The 20,817-nt window shown below is 43.5% G+C and overlaps 1 protein-coding gene across 1 annotated transcript in view; it reads right to left on the bottom strand.

Annotated features, from left to right (window-relative positions):
• The window catches only part of LOC129696724 (sorting nexin-31-like), a 108,471-nt gene that overhangs the window by 28,333 nt on the left and 59,321 nt on the right, over positions 1-20,817 (bottom strand). The window contains exons 8-9 of the mRNA XM_055634857.1: positions 4,983-5,052; positions 1,058-1,150 (exon numbers count right to left, since the gene is read on the bottom strand). Coding sequence (XP_055490832.1) covers positions 1,058-1,150; positions 4,983-5,052 — 163 coding nt within the window. The remainder of the gene's footprint in view (positions 1-1,057; positions 1,151-4,982; positions 5,053-20,817) is intronic.

The raw sequence follows: 20,817 nt of genomic DNA, 5'->3' as shown, positions 1-20,817 counted from the left end.
AAAAATGCCCTAACGTATCTGCCTCCACCACCACCCCTGGCAGCACGTTCCAGGCACCCACCATTTTCTGTGTAAAAAAAAAACTTGCCCTGCAGATCTCCTTTAAACTTTGCCCCCTCTTCTTAAAGCTATGCCCTCTAGTCTTTGACAATTTCACCCTGATTAAAAAGGTTCTGACCGTCTATCCTATCTATGCCTCACATAATTTAAAAATTAAATCCTGAATTCAACTATGTTATTGTGCAAGATGGAAGTAGATTTTAATCAAAGATGTTGATGTTTTGGTCTTTTAACCTCAAATCTCACGGGCATATTTAGATTGTACAAAATTGACGGCAAATTTACGGGTAACAAGAAGTCACAGGACATAGACTAATGTAAAGCTTGTTCTTTGCAGCAGAATACTTAAATAGCAACGCTATCATAAAGATCCCACGAGCTTCTTAGCAGTATTGTTGAGCAAATTTTATCACCAAAACATATATGGCAGTAATTTGATCAAAGAGGGTATCTATGTGGATCATAAATTTTGCACTATGCATTGCATCCAATTTGATTCAATGTTAAAGAAGATGTGCCCCGCACATCTTCTTTAACAGGAAAATAATGCAACTTGCTGCATCCAGTGACACATCCCAATAGGTACATCTCTTCCCACACCCTTCAGTGCCAATGCCCTTTTGCCCTCATGATCCAGAAAGTGCAAGTTGCTAATGGCACAGTGCAAGAAACAAGGAGCCTGGGATTGTGGTGAGCTGTGGAACTAACAGTGTCTCCTTAATCAATAAACTAAATATATTGGATTTCAGTGATTATAAACAGATGATCAGCAGGGGAGAACAAATGTATGCCATTGCATTTAGCATTAAATTAGAAAATAAAGAGAGGACCACAACATTAAAAACAGAAAAGTAAAACATATCTTTAAAAAAAACTTACCATCCAAAATTCACAGGATTGTTCATCCTCATCACAGGTTACTCAACAGCACACTTATTAAGAGCAACTAACAGTTCATGGCCGATTATTCCATCAAATTCTGACTAATTGATTGTACCTCTCGTTTCTTTCCAGCCTCCTGGGAAGCTTTCAGTTTTCGGTATTGGTTCGGAGTAGGTTTAACCCAGTCTCTCTCCAGTTCATATTTAGCCTGATAATGGAAGCAATGGAAAAGGGTGGTGACAATAAGTGAGGAGAAACCAATAAAATTCTTGCCGTTTACTTTTCTGTAATCGTTCCAGGAAGGACATGCTGTAAACAATTTGTACAATCGATACTAAGAGCAACATGCTACTAAAAAGCATAATCTGATTATACAGTAACTGCGAGTTCGATACTCGCTCCCCCTCCTCCCTGTTGAAACAAGGACAGGGTTCTCATTCATAGATTCATAGAAAATAGGTGCAGGAGTAGGCCATTCGGCCCTTTGAGCCTGCACCACCATTCAATATGATCATGGCTGATCATCCAACTCAGTATCCTGTACCTGCCTTCTCTCCATACACCCTGATCCCTTTAGCCACAAGGGCCACATCTAACTCCCTCTTAAATATAGCCAATGAACTGGCCTCAACTACCTTCTGTGGCAGAGAGTTCCAGAGATTCACCACTCTCTGTGTGAAAAATGTTTTTCTCATCTCGGTCCCAAAGGATTTCCCCCTTATCCTTAAACTGTGACCCCTTGTCCTGGACTTCCCCAACAACGGGAACAATCTTCCTACATCTAGCCTGTCCAACCCCGTAAGAATTTTGTACGTTTCTATAAGATCTCATGATCCTTACTTTTCACCCTACCAGCCTCCGCATCCAACATGTCTTTCAACATTTCCATCACATTCAACATGATCCCACCATAAGTCATCTTCCGGTCTCCACTCCTTTCCGCTTTCCTTTGAGAGCACTCGCTCCATGAATCCTTGGTTTACTCTTCCATTCGCACCCTATCCACCCCCGTCCCAGGCAACTTCCCCCGTAAACACACGAGAGAGAGTACAGAGGAGATTTACTAGAATGTTGCCTGGGTTTCAACAACTAAGTTACAGAGAAAGGTTGAACAAGTTAGGTCTTTATTCTCTGGAGCACAGAAGGTTAAGGGGGGACTTGATAGAGGTCTTTAAAATGATGAGAGGGATAGACAGAGTTGATGTGGATCAGCTTTTCCCTTTGAGAATAGGGAAGATTCAAACAAGAGGACATGACTTCAGAATTAAGGGACGGAAGTTTAGGGGTGACATGAGGGGGAAACTTCTTTACTCAGAGAGTGGTAGCGGTGTGGAATGAGCTTCCAGTGGAAGTGGTGGAGGCAGGTTCATTGGTATCATTTAAAAATAAATTGGATAGGCATATGGATGAGAAGGGAATGGAGGGTTATGGTATGAGTGCAGGCAGGGGGGACTAAGGGAAAAAAGTTGTTCGGCACGGACTTGTAGGGCCGAGATGGCCTGTTTCCGTGCTGTAATTGTTATATGGTTTATTATGATGCACAAAGGTGCCCAAAAGACACAGACAATAGTTTCAGTTTGCCATCAAACATCACGATCTTGCACTCTACTGGGAAGGCAATGTTATTATATTGGGAATATTATGATAAGATTAGGTGTATTATTGTCACGTGTACCAAGAGTTCAGTAAAAAGGATTGTTTTGCGTGCTATTCAATAGGATCAGATAATGCTATATATGGTGGTGGACCGTCGTAGACAATAGCATGGTTGTGCAGTCTTGTCTTGTGGGATCGGGTGTGGCTCACAATGCCGATGCTCGTGGAACAGTGGGAGCACATGAAGGTTGGGCTGGAGGGGGGGAGATAGATTTAGGATTGCCTTCCTCCTGTTTCTGACAATAATAAGTTGGCTTCGGCGATTATCTTATAAACTGCTGACCGCCTTCCTAGAGGCTGTACACCAACCAGGCCTGTCACTGGCATGAGTTACCAGTTCTTTTGGGGCTAGGCCTACATGCTGGAGGTGGTCCTTGATACAGCCTTTGAGCCGTTTCTTTGGGCGCCCTGGGTTCCTTTGACCCCGTGACAGAACTCCGTACAGGAGTTGACCAGGCATGTGGAATTCATCCATCCAGACCACATGGCCTGTTCATCGAATGCTGATGACAGAGACTGTACAACAGTGACTGACTGAAGTAGCCAATTCTGCAACCACCGACCGTCAACCGTCACTGAGCGACCGGACCGATAAGAAGATGGCCGGACACGAGGAAGAAGATAACGTTATATACTGGTAGAAATTGAGTAGAGTTAATGGGAATGGGCTGGGAAGGAAAACAAATAGGATTAAGGTAGATTAATGTAAGGTGGTGCTAAGTAGTTAGCATAGACTCGATGATGTTTAACCATTATCAACGTCAAGCACATTCGGCCTCACGCAGCAGCTCTCGGTCCCACTCCGACTTCACTCAGAGGCTTCCGCCACCGATCTGGCTGTCCGCTCCTCTTTTTGTTATTTTTAGCATGTGTTTAAAAGTATGTTTTAGTGTTCCGTGGTTTTACGCGAGGGGTGGGGGTTACTTTTTTTCAAATCTCTTATCTCGACGGCGATGCCATTTTTTTCCGTATCGTACCTCCGTAACCACTGCAGCCAAACATTATGTATTTAAAAAAATTTGCACAAAAATGGTAATTTATATAGCTAGGATTTTTCGCTGCCTTACTCACCGTTCTCCTCTGCTCCAAGTGCACCAAGTTTTGTTCCGATCGGCGAAATATTAGAAAAGTTATGAAGCTTTAAAAAATCGTGAGATCAGCAGATTGGTCTTCTCGCCTGTCAGTCACCACGCCCCTTCCGGCACACATGGAGAATAAAGCCCCGGAGGCGGGGCTGAGTCCGTGAGCAGCGTGCGGGCAGAGAACAGCGTGAGCCGGGAGCTGTTAAGTTGAACCAGAAGCCTCTGAGTAAAGTCGGAGTGGGGCCGAGAGGCGATGCGTGAGGCCGAAAGCTGAAGGTGCGGAGTGCGAACTGCGTCTACTGCGATCACACCCTTCCCCACACACCCCCCCTTCCCCCCCACTCATCCCCTCTTCCCCCACACACACCCCCTCTTCCCCCACACACACCCTCCTTCCTCACCCCCAGGCCTCCTGTGTGACTTAGTCTAGTTGTGCTTAAAATTACATCATCTTTTGCAGGCCTGGCCTTTTCAAAGTGAATTATACATATGAAACTAGCAGAAACATGCATTCCAAGTGATAGCTCCATGCTGGATAAACATCATACAATTTGCATCATTATTTTCCATTGCAAAGTCCCAGGTCCACCATCATAAAGGAAAGTGCCAATGAATCCTTCTGCCAGTGGAGGTGCTGCTGCAGGAGAATATTGGAATGTCAATGTACCAAAGCAAAGTTTATATCAAGTGGGCAACAGAATGTATTGGCTGACAGAACACAGGTGAAGATTTTGCTACCCTTTCATACACACACAGAATGAGATTCATCCGACAATTACAGTCCAAGTTGTTTTGCAGGAGTGAAAGTTACGTGAATGTAAAGTTCCATATGATCAGACATTTTATCCACAATGATAAAATGCTTTTTCCTGCTTTGTTTTCCTGCCTTGGCAAAATCCACAAAATCTACCTAAAGTTTGTTATTTTCTCGAAAGAAATTGACACCTTCAACATTGCAACAAATGATATTCAATTTCTACCTCCTGGTAAAGCCTGTTTTTCCTGTCTCTAAATGTCAAAATTATAAGACTTCATTTAGAGGCGGAAAGAAAATCGGTTTTATCTTTACACCGTGTTATTGAAACTTGTGATCTGGTGCAGAATAGTAAAAACACAAACTCCATAAGGATACATTTGGTGCCAAATACATGTAGGAAACACATTTGATGAGTGAACTGTCCTTTTGTTCAATACAGCTCATATCCTTTTACTGTTCCATTGGCATTTACACAGCCGGTTCCACTTGCAGCTGGAGTAGTTATAACATTGCTGTTGATGTTGCAGATTTTTTTCCCCCCTTACCTGGCTGTACAACAGGAGGACTCCAGCAGTAATTCCCAATAACATTCTGTCTTTCATGGGATCCAAGTAACTGCAAAGAAATGAAATCCATCTCAGCAATTTAATTAGGACCAGTTCAGCTGCAAAACAAAACGTCAATACACAATAGAAATTTGGCTCTTTCACTGAAACAAATACATTGTATCTGTATTTCCAAAGCTCTAAGGGCCTGTCCCACGAGCATGCGTCTGCATGCGGCAAGCACGACCTAACGTGGTCGTTTGAGCCGTACGGCCTCGTGGGGCCGGTCCTATCCTAGCGCGAACTTCACGTCAACTCGTACGGGATCACTCGACCTCCGCGCGGCCCCCGCTTCCGGTTTGGTCACGCTTGCCGCATGCAGTCGCATGCTCGTGGGACAGGTCCTCTAGTTGGAAAAAAATTTGCTCCCAAACATGATACTGCAATCCAGCTGCAGCTATAAAACAGCGCACATCAAATCCAAGTCCTGCTTGCTTCTATGTCTCCCCTTCAGATTTTCATCATATGATTTTATTTTCTACTTAGATTCTTTTGGACATTGCTTCATCTCTAAAATATTCACACCACATATTAAATGACTAATTTTATTTAAGTGTTAGGTTAACAACCACAGATTGACGTTGAAGTCTAGGGCACCTCGCTCATTCCTCAGTCTACCTTGTCTTATTTGGAAAGTGTCCAAACAGTTTCCTAGCAACCGTTGGTAGTTTTGTTTTGTAACACATTGTTTCTCTGCCAAAGAGAAATTTTACAATGAAGGAAAAAAATCACCCAAATTACTTTCAATCACTGGAATAGGAATTGGGCTAGACATTACATCTAAGGATGACTAAGGATTCTTTTGAGGACAGTCAATGGAACAGCAGGAAGTCATTTATCCCAGGGACCAGTTCTGTAATATAGTGAAATGGCTGCTGACTAATCGCCCAATGTGGATCCATATTCCTGAGCAAGGTAACAAAAAATCTGTAGAATGCAGATCGATTGAACCAACACAGAAGCATAGGAATGTGCAGCATGAGAACAGATTTGTGATTTAAACATTAATGCTGTCACAAATCTAAATACACCCATCTCACGAGTCAGACATCTATATATTACTAAAACTCTCATCTTGACTACTTCCTGTTTGCGTTGTACTTAAATTTGCGCAAAAACAACCCCCCATAGTGCTACGATTTTTCGCCACCTTACTCACCATTCTCCTCTGCTGCGTCAAATAGGTTTTGTTCCGATCGGTGAAACACTTCGAAACAAGTTACGAAGGTTTTTAAGGTTCCCCCTCCCCAGGCCTGCAATCTTACATTTGGGAACCTCCCAATGGAGGAGACATCACACCACACAGACCCCCCCCTAGTATATTACCACTCCATCCCTTCCTGTTTGTGTTGTACCATTTGCCACCCCCCATAGTGCACCCCCACCTTACCCCCCCCCCCCCGATCCAGACCACCCCCTCCCCCACACCAACCCACCCCCTTCCCCCTTCTGTTCTCAATATTGAATTATATTACTTCAGGTGACATGATTGCTTTGTTCATATCAGTTATCGATCTGTTCTATTGGTCCAGCTGGTTTGTTTTTCTCCCCCCTCTGGAAGTGGGGGACATGCCCATCCAACCTGCTGGTCCTGTCTTCCTGCCTTGCATTTTACAAATCGTACATCCCTTGCCTACATTGGCACTCTCTGCTCTCATTTACCAGATAACCTAATTACGACCTACCCCCATGGTCACCCCAGTTTTACTCATCAGAGCATTCCCCATTCCCCCGTGGTCCCTGCCATTTGAGCAGTTTGATTTTTCTCCTTCCCAGTTCTGACAAAGGGCCTTCAACCCAAAACATGTACTGTTTCTGTTGCACCAGATGTAGCTCGATCGGCTGAGTATTTCTGACGTTGTTTTTATGTCATTTGAGCTATACCAAAGATCCATTAATTTGGTGGAAACCCAGGTAAACCATGCTTTCTTCAATACTTTAAACTGCTTTTAAATCTCAGACTCTTCATGGTTCTGCAGACATAGTAGAGAATGCCAGTCCAGGCTGAGACCTTGACTCAGAGGTGGAAGCCTGTACAGCCTCACCCATATTTCTTGGACCCACAAAGTAAATGGACATCCAACACATCAATTTAACTTAAAAATTCAATTCAAAAATATTATATATAACATTCTTCTTGCTTGGTTTGTATGCAAACTAGGTAAAATAAGTCAGCTCTACACAACAGTGCACCTGAATTCAAGGTGCTAGGTATTGTTTTCTTTGGTCAAAATATTGAGCTGAAAGTTCACATTATCAGCAAAAAGGGAAATGGTATTTTGCAATTATTCCTGTAACTTAACATGACAGAAACACTGAATCCATTCTTTAAAATGTTTTTTTTTTAAACTGTTCTGCTGCAAAAATTCAGATCAATCCTTTTTTCATTTCTTCATTTTACTTCCTTAATAACCAATTATCACCACTTCTCCTTTTCAGTTTCCGCTTTAAGTTCAATTTTTGTGTTGTTAGTGAATTACAGAGCTTCAAATTGGAATAACCAATTGGTAAGACATCGTTAGGAATTGTTAGCCTTCCAGGTGTGTAGATCTCCCAGAATGCGGAATTTACTCAGTATATTAATTCAATTTAATTTCAATATTTATCTATCAAATATTTCTCTTTAAATATCAAAATAGATTTTTACAAATTATTTTTTCCACAAACCAAACTTTATAATAAAACCGTTTAAGAAGGAACTGTAGATGCTGGAAAATCGAAGGTAGACAAAAATGTTGGGAGAAAGTCAGCGGGTGCAGCAGCATCTATGGAGCGAAGGAAATAGGCAACGTTTCAGGCCGAAACCCTTCTTCAGACTGATGGGGAGTGGGGAGAAGAAAGGAAAAAGGAGGAGCCCGAAGGCTGGGGGATTGAACATTGAATTCTCCCAATTTTGTTAGTCCTTGCTGTCTCAAGATTCAAGATTCAATTTATTTGTCATTTGGACCCCTTGAGGTCCAAACGAAATGACGTTTCTGCAGCCATACATTACAAACAAATAGACCCAAGACACAACATAATTTACATAAACATCCATCACATTGCTGTGATGGAAGGCCAAAAAAACGTATCTCTCCACTGCACTCCATCCCCCCCCCCTCCCCACCCCGATGTCAGAGTCAAAGTCAAAGCCCCCGGCTGGCGATGGCGATTGTCCCGCGGCCATTAAAGCCACGCCGGGTGGTGCAAGGTCGCACACTGGGTTCTTGATGTTAGAGCCCCCGGCGTGCGCTCGCAGAGTCCCGCGGCCATTCCAAGCCGCGCGGGGCGGTGCTGTCAGGCTCTTCGACCCTGCAACTCGGGCGGGAGAAGTCGCCGTTGCGGGAGCCCTAAAAAGCGGTCTCTCTCCAGGGATCCGCGGGCTCCCGGTGCCGCCGTCCGCCAGACCCGCAGTTGCAGCCTCCGAATCTTCGGAGGTCGGGCCGCAGCAGCAGCAGCGCTCCACCACCGCTCATCTCCCCTTCCTCAGCCCTCCTGCTGCCTCCACCCATCCCCCAGCCTTTGGGCTCCTCCTTTTTCCTTTCTTCTCCCCGCCCCCCCACCAGTCTGAAGAAGGGTTTCGGCCCGAAACGTTGCCTATTTCCTTCGCTCCATAGATGCTGCTGCACCCGCTGAGTTTCTCCAGCTTTTTTGTGTACCTTTTGTAATAAAGTAAATGAAATGGAATTGGACAACTATCAGAGGAATCAGATTAACTCCTGTGTGTTTACATCAATTTAAGGCTTATATGAACGCTTACCTTGAAACTCTCATAACCACAAGACTGTAGGAGGACAACATTTCTTTATTGTAATAATCACCCAGATCCGTCCGAATTCATTCCAATAACTATGGAAATTGCATATTTCTCTAAGAACTGGTCTTTAAAGCATCCAGCTTTCTCCCCCCCCTACTCCATCAGTCTGAAGGGTCCTGACCCAAAACATCATCCGTCCATCCCTTCCACAGATGCTGCTAACCAGCTGAGTTCCTCCAGCACTTTGTGTTTTGTTCAAGATTGCAGCATCTGAAGTATGTGTCTTCAGCATCGTGAATGTGCTGTATGCCCTCTCCAGTTCAATCATTTCCTTTCAATGGAATAGGGATAAGATAATGATCTGTGGCATACACAAAGTTTAGTAAAGGTGCCTTGGATAATGAAGGCAAGAACTCCAAATTACATATTTACCAGCTTTTCTACCTATGCTGCCACCTTCAGGGATCCTTAGACTAGTACATCAAGCTCCCTCTTGTTCTCAACACTCCCTGATACCTCACCATTTGTTGTTTATCCTAACCTTATTAGTTCTCCCAAAGTGAGCATCTCATCCTCATCAGGATTAGATTGCATCTGCCATTTCTCTTCCTATCTTATCAACAGAGCATCACCATCCTAAGGAGCACCACTGTCCTCCTCACCATCATCAATAATCCTGATTTTCCACTGGAATGGACTCCAAGAACCTCACCATCTCAACAATGGAGATGTCCATCAGGTGAGTGCAAAAAAAACCAGTAAGCATTCACATTCCAGTATAACGAAGTGAATGCCCTTGACATCAGGGAGCCGGATTAAACTAAATCTAATGCGCTTCACGAGGAAATATCTCAATGGTTAGAATAATGTGTCACATTAAATATTGGACCATTGAGGTCCATCATTCCAGACATTACCGGAATTCTTCACGGCAATGTCCCAGACCCAACAACTTGTTCATCCGGGACCTTCCCCCATTGTAGGATCAACAGTGGGCATGATCACACAATGTGCAACCCTTCAGCAAATGAAGCAGGACATGCCAGTGTGCAGCAAGCATCACCACTGGCACGGGCTGATAAGTAGGATTGGCACTATACTAATACTAGACAACAATCATTTCCAACAAGGCAGCCTAACCATCTACCCTAGATACTCGATAACCTTGCAACCATCACTTTCTTCGTGATCAATATCCTGGAATCACCATTGACCGGGACCTCAACTGAACCAACTGCACAAGCATTATCACTGCAAGAGCAGTTTAGAAGCTGGATATCCTGCTGCAAGGAATCCACCTCCTGATACATTCAAGTCTTCCCATCGTCTACATGGCAGGAGTCAGGAGTGCTGTAGTGTAGAATACTTTTCATTTACCTGGATGAGTGCAGCTCCAACAAAAAGCTCATCAAAGAAAAATGACAGAGCAGGAGTAAATGGCACCACATCCAACAACCTATTACCTAATCATTCACTCTCTCTATCAGCAGCACTCTAACTGCAGTGCATACTCTCTGCAAAGTGAACTGGAGTTATTCACTTAAACTACCGATGGTACCCCTCGAACCCTTGATCACTATTCCAAGGAGGACTAGGGCAACAACCTAATAATTCACTCTCTCCATTCTAACTGCAGTGCACACCCTCTACAAAATGAACTGGAGGCATTCACTTAAGCTACCGATGGAAGCTACGAGACCTGGGTGTCATGGTACACCAGTCATTGAAAGTAGGCATGCAGGTGCAGCAGGCAGTGAAAAAAGCGAATGGTATGTTAGCATTCATAGCAAAAGGATTTGAGTATAGGAGCAGGGAGGTTCTACAGCAGTTGTACAGGGTCTTGGTGAGACCACACCTGGAGTATTGTGTACAGTTTTGGTCTCCAAATCTGAGGAAAGACATTCTTGCCTTAGAGGGAGTGCAGAGAAGGTTCACCAGACTGATTCCTGGGATGTCAGGACTTTCATATGAAGAAAGATTGGATAGACTCGGCTTGTACTCGCTAGAATTTAGAAGATTGAGGGGGGATCTCATATAAACTTACAACATTCTTAGGGGGTACACAAAAATGCTGGAGAAACTCAGCGGGTGCAGCAGCATCTATGGAGCGAAGGAAATGGGCAATGATTCGGGCCGAAACGTCACCTATTTCCTTCGCTCCATAGATGCTGCTGCACCCGCTGAATTTCTCCAGCATTTTTGTGTACCTTCGATCTTCCAGCATCTGCAGTTCCTTCTTGAACACGACAACATTCTTAGGGGGTTGGACAGGCTAGATGCAGGAAGATTGTTCCCGATGTTGGGGAAGTCCAGGACAAGGGGTCACAGTTTAAGGATAAAGAGGAAATCCTTTAGGACCGAGATGAGAAAAACATTTTTCACACAGAGTGGTGAATCTCTGGAACTCTCTGCCACAGAGGGTAGTTGAGGCCAGTTCATTGGCTATATTTAAGAGGGAGTTAGATGTGGCCCTTGTGGCTAAAGGGATCAGGGGGTATGGAGAGAAGGCAGGTACAGGATACTGAGTTGGATGATCAGCCATGATAATATTGAATGGCGGTGCAGGCTCGAAGAGCTGAATGGCTTACTCCTGCACCTATTTTCTATGAATGAGAACCCTGTCCTTGTTTCAACAGGGAGGAGGGGGAGCGAGTATTGAACTCGCAGTTACTGTATAATCAGATTATGTTGCTCTTAGTATCGCTTGTACAAAATGTTTACGGCATGTCTTTCCTGGAATGATTACAGAAAAGTAAACAGCGGCATATTAATAATGGAATTTGGAAAGAAAGGAAGGTTTAAAAGCAAATTGAAAATCAAAAAATTACAAATGTCGGAAATTTGGAACAAAACAGAAAATGGCTTTGACTCATAATATTAACTATTTTACTTTCCACAGATACTCCTGACCTGCAGAGTGTTCCAAATATTTGTTTCAACCAAAAGCTGCTTAATTAATAAGATTAGGAAGCAAAATATTAGTAATTGAACTGGACTTTATGCTTGTTGACATAGGCAGCACAGTTAATGGATAGGACATAGAAACAGACCCACAAGAGCTAGTTGGAATAGTCAAGTCTTGATAAGGACTGAAGCAACAGATGAGCCAAGGCAGGAATTGAATTTAGTGAAGTTACACAGATGGAAATAGAGAGCTTTGCTGAAGGTCAAAAGATCAGGTTGGGGCCAAACATTCCAGCAAGATTATTAACAACATGGCTAGATTTCAGAAACTTGCCAGTGGACAGATGGTGGGCTGGAAAGAAATAAAGACTCCACTATTAGCAGATTGAATATACTTCAGACTAATTGCAGTAGGGGAAAGAAAACGGTAAAATAAGTGGTAGCGGGACTGATGAGTGATAGGTGGATACAGGTGAGGAGGCCTGGATTGGTAAACGGATGACCAAAGACTGGAGATGAAAAGGAGACAAAAGAGTGTCAGATATGGAAAGAAGAGGAGTAAAAACTAAATCTAGAGGAAGTAGGTGGAATGGGGGGGAAGAGAGGTGAGATATGGGTGCACACTGGGCTGAGGACACAGGGAAGGGAGGGGCATGGGGTTGTTACCTAAAACTGGAAAATTCATTGTTCATAGCAGAGTTGATGTGGACAAGCTTTTCCCTTTGAGAATAGGGAAGATTCAAACAAGAGGACATGACTTCAGAATTAAGGGACAGAAGTTTAGGGGTAATATGAGGGGGAACTTCTTTACTCAGAGAGTGGTAGCGGTGTGGAATGAGCTCCCAGTGGAAGTGGTGGAGGCAGGTTCATTGGTATCATTTAAAAATAAATTGGATAGGCATATGGATGAGAAGGAAATGGAGGGTTATGGTATGAGTGCAGGCAGGTGGGACTAAGGGAAAAAAAGTTGTTCGGCACGGACGTGTAGGGCCGAGATGGCCTGTTTCCGTGCTGTCATTGTTATATGGTTATATGGTTATAGCAGGTACACAAAAAAGCTGGAGAAACTCAGCGGGTGCAGCAGCATCTCTGGAGCAAAGGAAATAAGCAACGTTTCGGGCCGAAACCCTTCTTCAGACAAATCAAACAATCATTGTTCATAGCATTGGGCCATAAACTACCTAAGGCAAAATATTGGGTGCTATTCCTCCAGTCTGTATGTGGCCTTAAGGGCCTGTCCCACACGACATCATTTACGCGTCACGACGCACGGCGCACACGTTATGCGCGCATTGCATGCATTTCACGCGCATGGCGCGCGGCGCCCCAGGATTTTGGGATTCACTGCGTAACGTGCAAATGATGCCCACGTGGGACAGGCCCTTTACTCCGGCAATGAACAAAGCCAGGACAGAAAGGTCAACATGGGAATGTGAGATCCAGCAGGTCTTGGTGGAGATGTACATTTGGAAAGGAGGAGGAGGAGATCGCAATGATATCTTCTAAAGCTGCCACTATTAAATATTGAAACTATTGGTGGGAAAAATGGTGTACCAATTTGAAAGTGCATACTGACAGAATAATTAGCAAATTAGACTTTGATGCAAATTAGAAAAATCCATGCAGTTGTTTTTGTGGATTGCTACATGATAAGACAGTCCGGTTTCAAAAAACCAGTCGCTCAGCTAAGATGTGTTAACTCACCACGCATTGGGGCACCAACTCAATACATTGCTGGTCTAGCCTCAGTCTGGTTTAATAATGTTTCCCTTCAAACTGTAACCTACCATCTCAGCAAAGAGCACAGATTGAACCTGCAACAAATTCTGGTTCAGCTCTTTCTGGATCAGTCTGAAGAAGGTTCGGCCCGAAATGTCGCCTATTTCCTTCGCTCCATAGGTGCTGCTGCACCCGCTGAGTTTCTCCAGCATTTTTGTGTACCCTGGTTCAGCTCTACTCTGCTTTGCCCAGCAATTTTCAAAGACACAAGGAAAAGCAGATTTGACTCTGCATTTTATGCCTCAATTACATCACTTTGCCAGCTTGTCACCTCTGATGACAATTAATTGTTCTTTGAGTGACCTGTCAGGAAGGACAGACAAACCCATGAAGGGACATTGCAGTCACCCATTCATCCTTCAAGCCTGAATAATGAAACCTTATTATCTTCTTTTAACTGGCAATTATTTAGCTTTTTAAAATATTGGTGGGCGCTGCATATTGTTAATTCTAACCTAATGTTAATGCAGGGCATACTATAAATCAGGAAATTAGAGGTGCATGCTTCAAGGGGAATGCAATGATAATAAGGACTTTGTATCATTTTAAACCAAATTAGCAGTGAGAAGGTAGAAGATGAATTAATTGAATTGATGAGCAATGCATATCAAGAACCAACAGGGGAAGAGACTAATATAGATCCAGTATATTTTAATGAGAATGGGTTAATTAATAATCTGGGAGTTAAGGGGCCTTTAGGGTAGAGCAATTCCAGTATAATGGGAATTTACACGAATACTGAAAACAATCTGGTTCAAATTTCTGGTAAAGAAATTACTAAAACATAAGGCATGACTTTGCTGTGGAAGATTCAAAAACTAGATTAAAAGCTAACAAAGTAATTGAACAAATAGTAATGAAGAAATATTACTTGACAGCACAAGAATAAAAAATAATAAAAGTGGCCTAGCCCTGACTCTAAAGATAAGTTAAAGACAATAGTCGTTCAAAGAAAAAGATTCTCATGTTACAAAAAAGTTAGCATGAGGAATAGGAAAATTTGAAAATTCTCAAAGAGGGGATATTAATAAGGGGAAAGTTGAATACAAAAATAAATAAAAGCTGATATGAATATGCAAGGAGGAAAGAGTTGTCAAAAGTTAAATTGGATACATTACAGGTCAAGACAGGAAAAGATATTTGCGGAAATAAGCAAATGGCAAAGTTGATTTTGTGTCCAACTTTATGGGAGTTGTGATAGAAACCCCCTCGTTATAGCGGACATTAAAAAAAAAAAAAACCTTAAATGAATAAGAAAGTGAAATAAATTAACGTTGATTAAAAAAAAATATTTGAAACACTTTTGAGACTAATATAGCCAATAAATTTCTGAGATCCAATGATCTGCAACGTAAGGTTTGAGCAAGGTGGCAGCAGAGATGGAAAATTGAAAATTCCTTCACAATGTTTAAATGGTAAGCGATTGAAGGTTGCTAGCGTACTGAAGGATCTAGTTGCCATTATACAGTGCATTCGGAAAGCATTCAGACCCCTTCACTTTTTCCACATTTTGTTACGTTACAGCCTTATTCTAAAATGGATTACATTTTCTTTTTAATCATCAATCTACACACTTTACCCCATAATAAATAAGCAAAAACAGGTGTTTAGAAATTTTTGCAAAGTAATTTAAAAGAAATAACTGAAATATCACATTTACATAAGTATTCAGAACCTTTACTCAGTACATTTGTTGAGGCACCTTTGGCAGCAATTACAGCCTCAAGTCTACTTGGGTATGATGCTACAAGCTAGGCACACCTGTATTTGGGTAATTTCTCCCATTCTTCTCTGCAGATCCTCTCAAGCTCTGTCAGGTTGGATGTGAAGCGTCGATGCACAGCTAATTTCAGGTCCCTCCAGAGATGTTCGATCAGGTTCAAGTCCAGGCTCTGGCTGGGCCACTCAAGGACATTCACAGACTTGTCACGAAGCCACTCCTGCGTTGTCTTGGCTGTGTGCTTGGGGTCGTTGTCCTGTTAGAAGGTGAACCTCCGCCCCAGTCTGATGTCCAGAACGCTCTGGAGCAGGTTTTCATCAAGGATCTCTCTGCACTTTGCTCCGTTCATCTCTCCCTCAATCCTGACTTTGTCTCCCAGTTCCTGCCACTGAAAAACACAGCATGATGCTGCCATCACCATGCTTCACCGTGATGAGCGGTGCCTGGTTTCCTCCAGACGTGATGCTTGGCATTCAGGCCAAAGAGTTTAATCTTGGTTTCATCAGACCAGAGAATCTTGTTTCTCATGGTCTGAGATTCCTTTAGGTGCCTTTCGGCAAACTCCAAGCGGGCTGTCATGTGCCCTTTACTGAAGAGTGGCTTCCATCTGGCCACTCTACCATAAAGGCCTGATTGGTGCTGCAGATATAGTTGTCCTTATAGAAGGTTCTCCCATCTCCACAGAGGAACTCTGGAGCTCTGTCAGAGTGACCATCAGGTTCTTGGTCACCTCCCTGACCAAGACCCTTCTCCCCCGATTGCTAAGTTTGGCCGGGCGGTGTTGGGTGATGTTTCGGGTCGAGACCCTTCTTCAGACTGGTTAGGGAAAAGGGAAACCAGAGATACAGTCGGTAATGTAGAGAGATAAAGAACAATGAATTCAAAAAAGTAAAGATGATCAAGGGAACAGGCCATTGTTAGCTGTTTGTAGGGTGAAAACGAGAAGCTAGTGCGATCAGTGCCGGATTTAGATGAAGAGTTAAATTGGATACAAGTGCCTAAGCTGTTCCACTTGTGAGGCCCCCAACGACCGGACAGCCATGGCGGCCAAATCTCCCACAATTCAAAGCGAGGGAGAAAGTGCCCAGCGCCGACCAGTTGCCGTTGCAGTGCACATGCGCAGGGCGGTCGATGATGAGCTGGCCGTGGTTGTGCGCATGTGCAAGGCGGCCTGCCGTGCCGGCGGATGAGGAGCGAGCGGAGCCCGGCGGCCCGGACACGGATAGCAGGGGGGAGATGGAGAGAGAGAGATAGAGAGGGGGGTCGCCCAGTGTTGAACGGTAGGTGTTCTGCCTTGGCCGGAGGCCCCCCCTAGACCTCGAGGCCCATCAATTTTTTCGGGGGGCCCCCTAGAAAGTGGGGGCACTAAGCTATAGCTTGTTTAGCTTATACGTAAATCCGGCACTGAGTGCGATGGGTAGGGGAAGGATAGAAAGACCAAATGCAGACTGGGCGATCGTTTTGCTGAACATCTTCACTCAGCCCACCTGAACCTACCTGACCTCCCGGTTGCTGGACACATTCTGTCCTCAGTCCCCTCCATTGTCAGAGTGAGGCTAAACGCAAATTAGAGGAACAGCATCTCATATTTCGCTTGGGCAGCTTACGTCCCAGTGGTATGAATATTGATTTCTCTCACTTCAGGTAGTCCCGGCATTCCTTTTCTCGCTATCACACCCCCCCCCCCCCCCCCCCCCCCCCCCCCCCCCCCAGTCTCATTTTCACCCTACAAACTAACAATGATTTATCATCAATACTTTTTTACATCTTTCATTCAAGGTCTTTCATTCCTTGCTCTATATCTCTCCACATCACCATCCATATCTCTCGTTTCCCTGATCCCAACCCAGCCTGAAGGGTCTCGACCCGAAACGTCACCCATTCCTTCTCTGCAGAGATGCTGCCTGTACCGTTGAGTTACTCCAGCTTTTTTGTGTCTATCTTCAGTTTAAACCAGCATCTGCAGTTCCTCCTTATTTTATGTGATAGCATAAAATAAATGAACACTGGCTTGCAACCAAAGCCAACATGAAGTGAATAGAAACAGATAACGTGCATTATTGCCAAGCAGCTGTTATGAAAACAAAATGTACAGACAGTAAGGAAACTACATGGTGAAAGCCAAGCGATAGAATCACATCCAAAAAGGTGCATGGGTGTTGATATAGCAATTCTTTCTGAAGAAAATCCTTAAATGATTCAAGTATAATACAAAAGCCAGCTGGAAATGAGGAGTTTGCTCAGTTCAATCAGCATTGATTTTCCACTAGAAGGGACACAAAGGGACAACGTACAAAATCCCATAATAAAATAATTTACAGTATTTATGGTTACACAACTCTCTTTAAATTCCCATCCCCCACAGTTTACAGAGCTGATATGCTTGAAACACTCAGACTGCTTCAGAACCTATGCCAGCAGTGAAATTCCAAGCCCAGATACAAGATTCATTCTTTTGCAGGCAATTCACAAACAAATGTGTTGACAAATTGAATTTGTCTTTGCATTTAGGCAAAGCATGGGAAAAAACTTCAATAACTTTAAATGTAGTTTGAAACTAGTCACATTAATGTGATGTGTCTCCCCCCCTACACTGAACTGGAACAAAACATACAAATACACTTCCCTGGTAATTTTTAGTATATATCTTGATATTCTGGAGTTAGTTAGCATGAGTCATATTAGAGCAGACCGGCAAAACCTATCCAATTTTTTAATTTAAGACAGGAAGATGGCGAGACCAGAAACTAAACACATGCTGTTCAGAAGATTACTCAGAAAGGAATTTAATAATACAAGAGACATGGGTCGATGATGTTCATGTTCAACATCTTCCCAAGCAATGTCATGGAGGTTCTGCTGCCGCATAAAAAGCTTAAACCCTTTTTTGGCTTTCACATAAATGAGCCACTGTACACAGAGCTTGGTGATAGGATTCAGAATGTAGCAAGAGAGAACAACAACAAACTCTTGCCCAAACTTTAGGGCCCATTCCCTAAACAGTAACAAAACATATGTATTTTCTGTGCTTCAGATACTACATTATCACATGACTCACATAAGTGTGGTATGGCTGACTTGGACACTCCAGTACAGTTTTTGCAAAGATAACTTATTTTAGTGTTGTATTCCCTGCAGGTTATCTACAATTCCATGTCCCTCTCCAGATTCTGACTGGCAGAAGCACAACTTGTAAAGACCCAGATATAACTAGTGTGACGATTTACAAATGATATTGCTGATCAATAGAAACAGTCTGGCAGGTTTTCCAGTGGGAGACCAATGGAAGTGCCCGAGGAACAATATAGATGGCTGCACTCAGGCTATCTGTCATGTCTCCATGTGTCCTGCTGCAGCATGCTGGAATGTATACAGGGTCTTGGTGAGACCACTCCTGGAGTATTGCGTACAGATTTGGTCTCCTAATCTGAGGAAAGACATTCTTGCCATAGAGGGAGTACAGAGAAGGTTCACCAGACTGATTCCTGGGTTGTCAGGACTTTCATATGAAGAAAGACTGGATAGACTTGGTTTGTACTCGCTAGAATTTAGGAGATTGAAGGGAGATCTTATAGAAACTTACAAAATTCTTAAGGGGTTGGACAGGCTAGACGCAGGAAGATTGTTCCCGATGTCGGGGAAGTCCAGAACAAGGGGTCACAGTTTAAGGATAAGGGGGAAGTCTTTTAGGACCGAGATGAGAAAAACATTTTTCACACAGAGAGTGGTGAATCTCTGGAATTCCCTGCCACAGAGGGTAGTTGAGGACAGTTCATTGGCTATATTTAAGAGGGAGTTAGATGTGGCCCCTTGTGGCTAAAGGGATCAGGGGGTATGGAGAGAAGGCAGGTACGGCATACTGAGTTGGATGATCAGTCATGATCATATTGAATGGCGGTGCAGGCTCGAAGGGCCGAATGGCCTACTGCTGCACCTATTTTCGATGTTTCTATGTTTCTATCACTGCAGATTTCATTCAGTTTAGAGGATCATCATGGAAACAGGCCCTTCAACCCGCATAGTCTAAACCGACCATTGATCACCCATTCACACTCGTTCTATGTTGTCCCACTTTCTCAACCACCCCTAAGCAATAGGGGCACTTTTACAGAGGTCAATTAACCACACGTCTTTGGGCTGTGGGAGAAAATCAGAGCACCCGGAGGAAACCCTTGTGATCACAGGGAGGGTGTGCAAACTCCACACAGACAGCTCCAGAGGTCAGGATTGAACCTGGTTGCCTGGTGCTATGAGATAGCAGGGCTACCAGCTGTACCACTGTGTTCGCCATCCTGAAGATCTTGGGTGAATTCCCTTGTAATTCTAAGTGAGAAGAAGAAATCAAAAGGCTTTCCCCATGCAAGTAGTTTTAAAAACTATTACATTTGAAGTATAAACTCATAAAGTTTGTGTGTATGTGTGTGTGTGTCATGTGTGTATATATTTATATCATGGTATATGGACACATTTATCTGTTTTGTAGTAAATGCCTACTATGTTCTGTGTGCTGAAGCAAAGCAAGAATTTCATTGTCCTACAGGGACAGGGACATTGCCAGATGAGCAACAGCGGAAATGGAGGAACACCACCTCAACTCCACTGGGGAACGTCCGGATAGCATTAACACACATTTTGCTAGGCCTTAACGTATAGAGCCCTTCCTTAACCCTTGAGCTGTCTCCTCCCACCCTCCTATCCGCCCGCCCTCGGGCTCCTCCTCCTCCCCTTTTCCTTCCTTCTTCCCCCCCCCCCCCACCCCCCATCAGTTCATGGCCGACTACGTCCCATTTCCTTTACTCCATGATGCTTCTGAGTTTCTCAAGCATTTATGACAATAAACTCATGAACTTATACAGTACGTTTTTAACTATAGAGTACAAAAATTACCAAAGTCTTTAAAGCTGGCTGCGACTACATTACTATATTTTTTGGACGCAAGATTTGAGGACTCAATAAATTAGAAAGTTGCAACAAGCATTTATTGTGGAGGTTGACTACTTATGTGGTGATGGTCACATTTCTTCCAACCCCATTCAGTCCATTCCTGCCCCATTTCCCCTTACCCAGGCACCAGCCCATACCCCAACTAAACGCCATTTTGACTCCCACAAAAAGGAGAGATACTTCAAGCCAGATGAGCAGGTTTGTGTTCTCAGTCCTCCCAACATGTCCAGTTGAGACAAATGGGATGTTGGGAAAACAGTGGAAGTGTGCGAAACAAAAAGATACTTAGTTGAAGTTGGAGACAGGATCAAACGTGTTCATGTTGATCAAATGATTCCAGCCAAAGATGAACCAAAAACCGAGCATAAAGTCCTAATCCCTGAGTTTTTATCTGAATGTGAGTTGGAAGAGCCCACTGTGATTGAAACACAAAGTTCAGTTAGTACAGACAAAGAAACAGATTCCTCTGGTCAAAGTCAGGGTACTAAAACAGAGCCAAACAAGCCAACAGTTGAGTCAACACCTAAACCTGTTACACCTATTACTGTTAGATGATCAGGCAGGATCCGTAAACCAGTAGTCAGATTAGGTTTGAAAGTTAAATAACTCTCTGTATAAGTTCAATGAAAATGTGTATATATGTAAAATAAATATATTATGTTTATCATTTAAGATTTCATGAATACTGGTTT

This window comes from Leucoraja erinacea, chromosome 4 (genome assembly GCF_028641065.1).
Source record: "Leucoraja erinacea ecotype New England chromosome 4, Leri_hhj_1, whole genome shotgun sequence".
Taxonomy (NCBI): Eukaryota; Metazoa; Chordata; class Chondrichthyes; order Rajiformes; family Rajidae; genus Leucoraja; species Leucoraja erinaceus.
The sequence above is the reverse complement of the archived record's forward strand: the minus strand, read 5'-3'. Positions and strand labels throughout refer to the sequence as shown.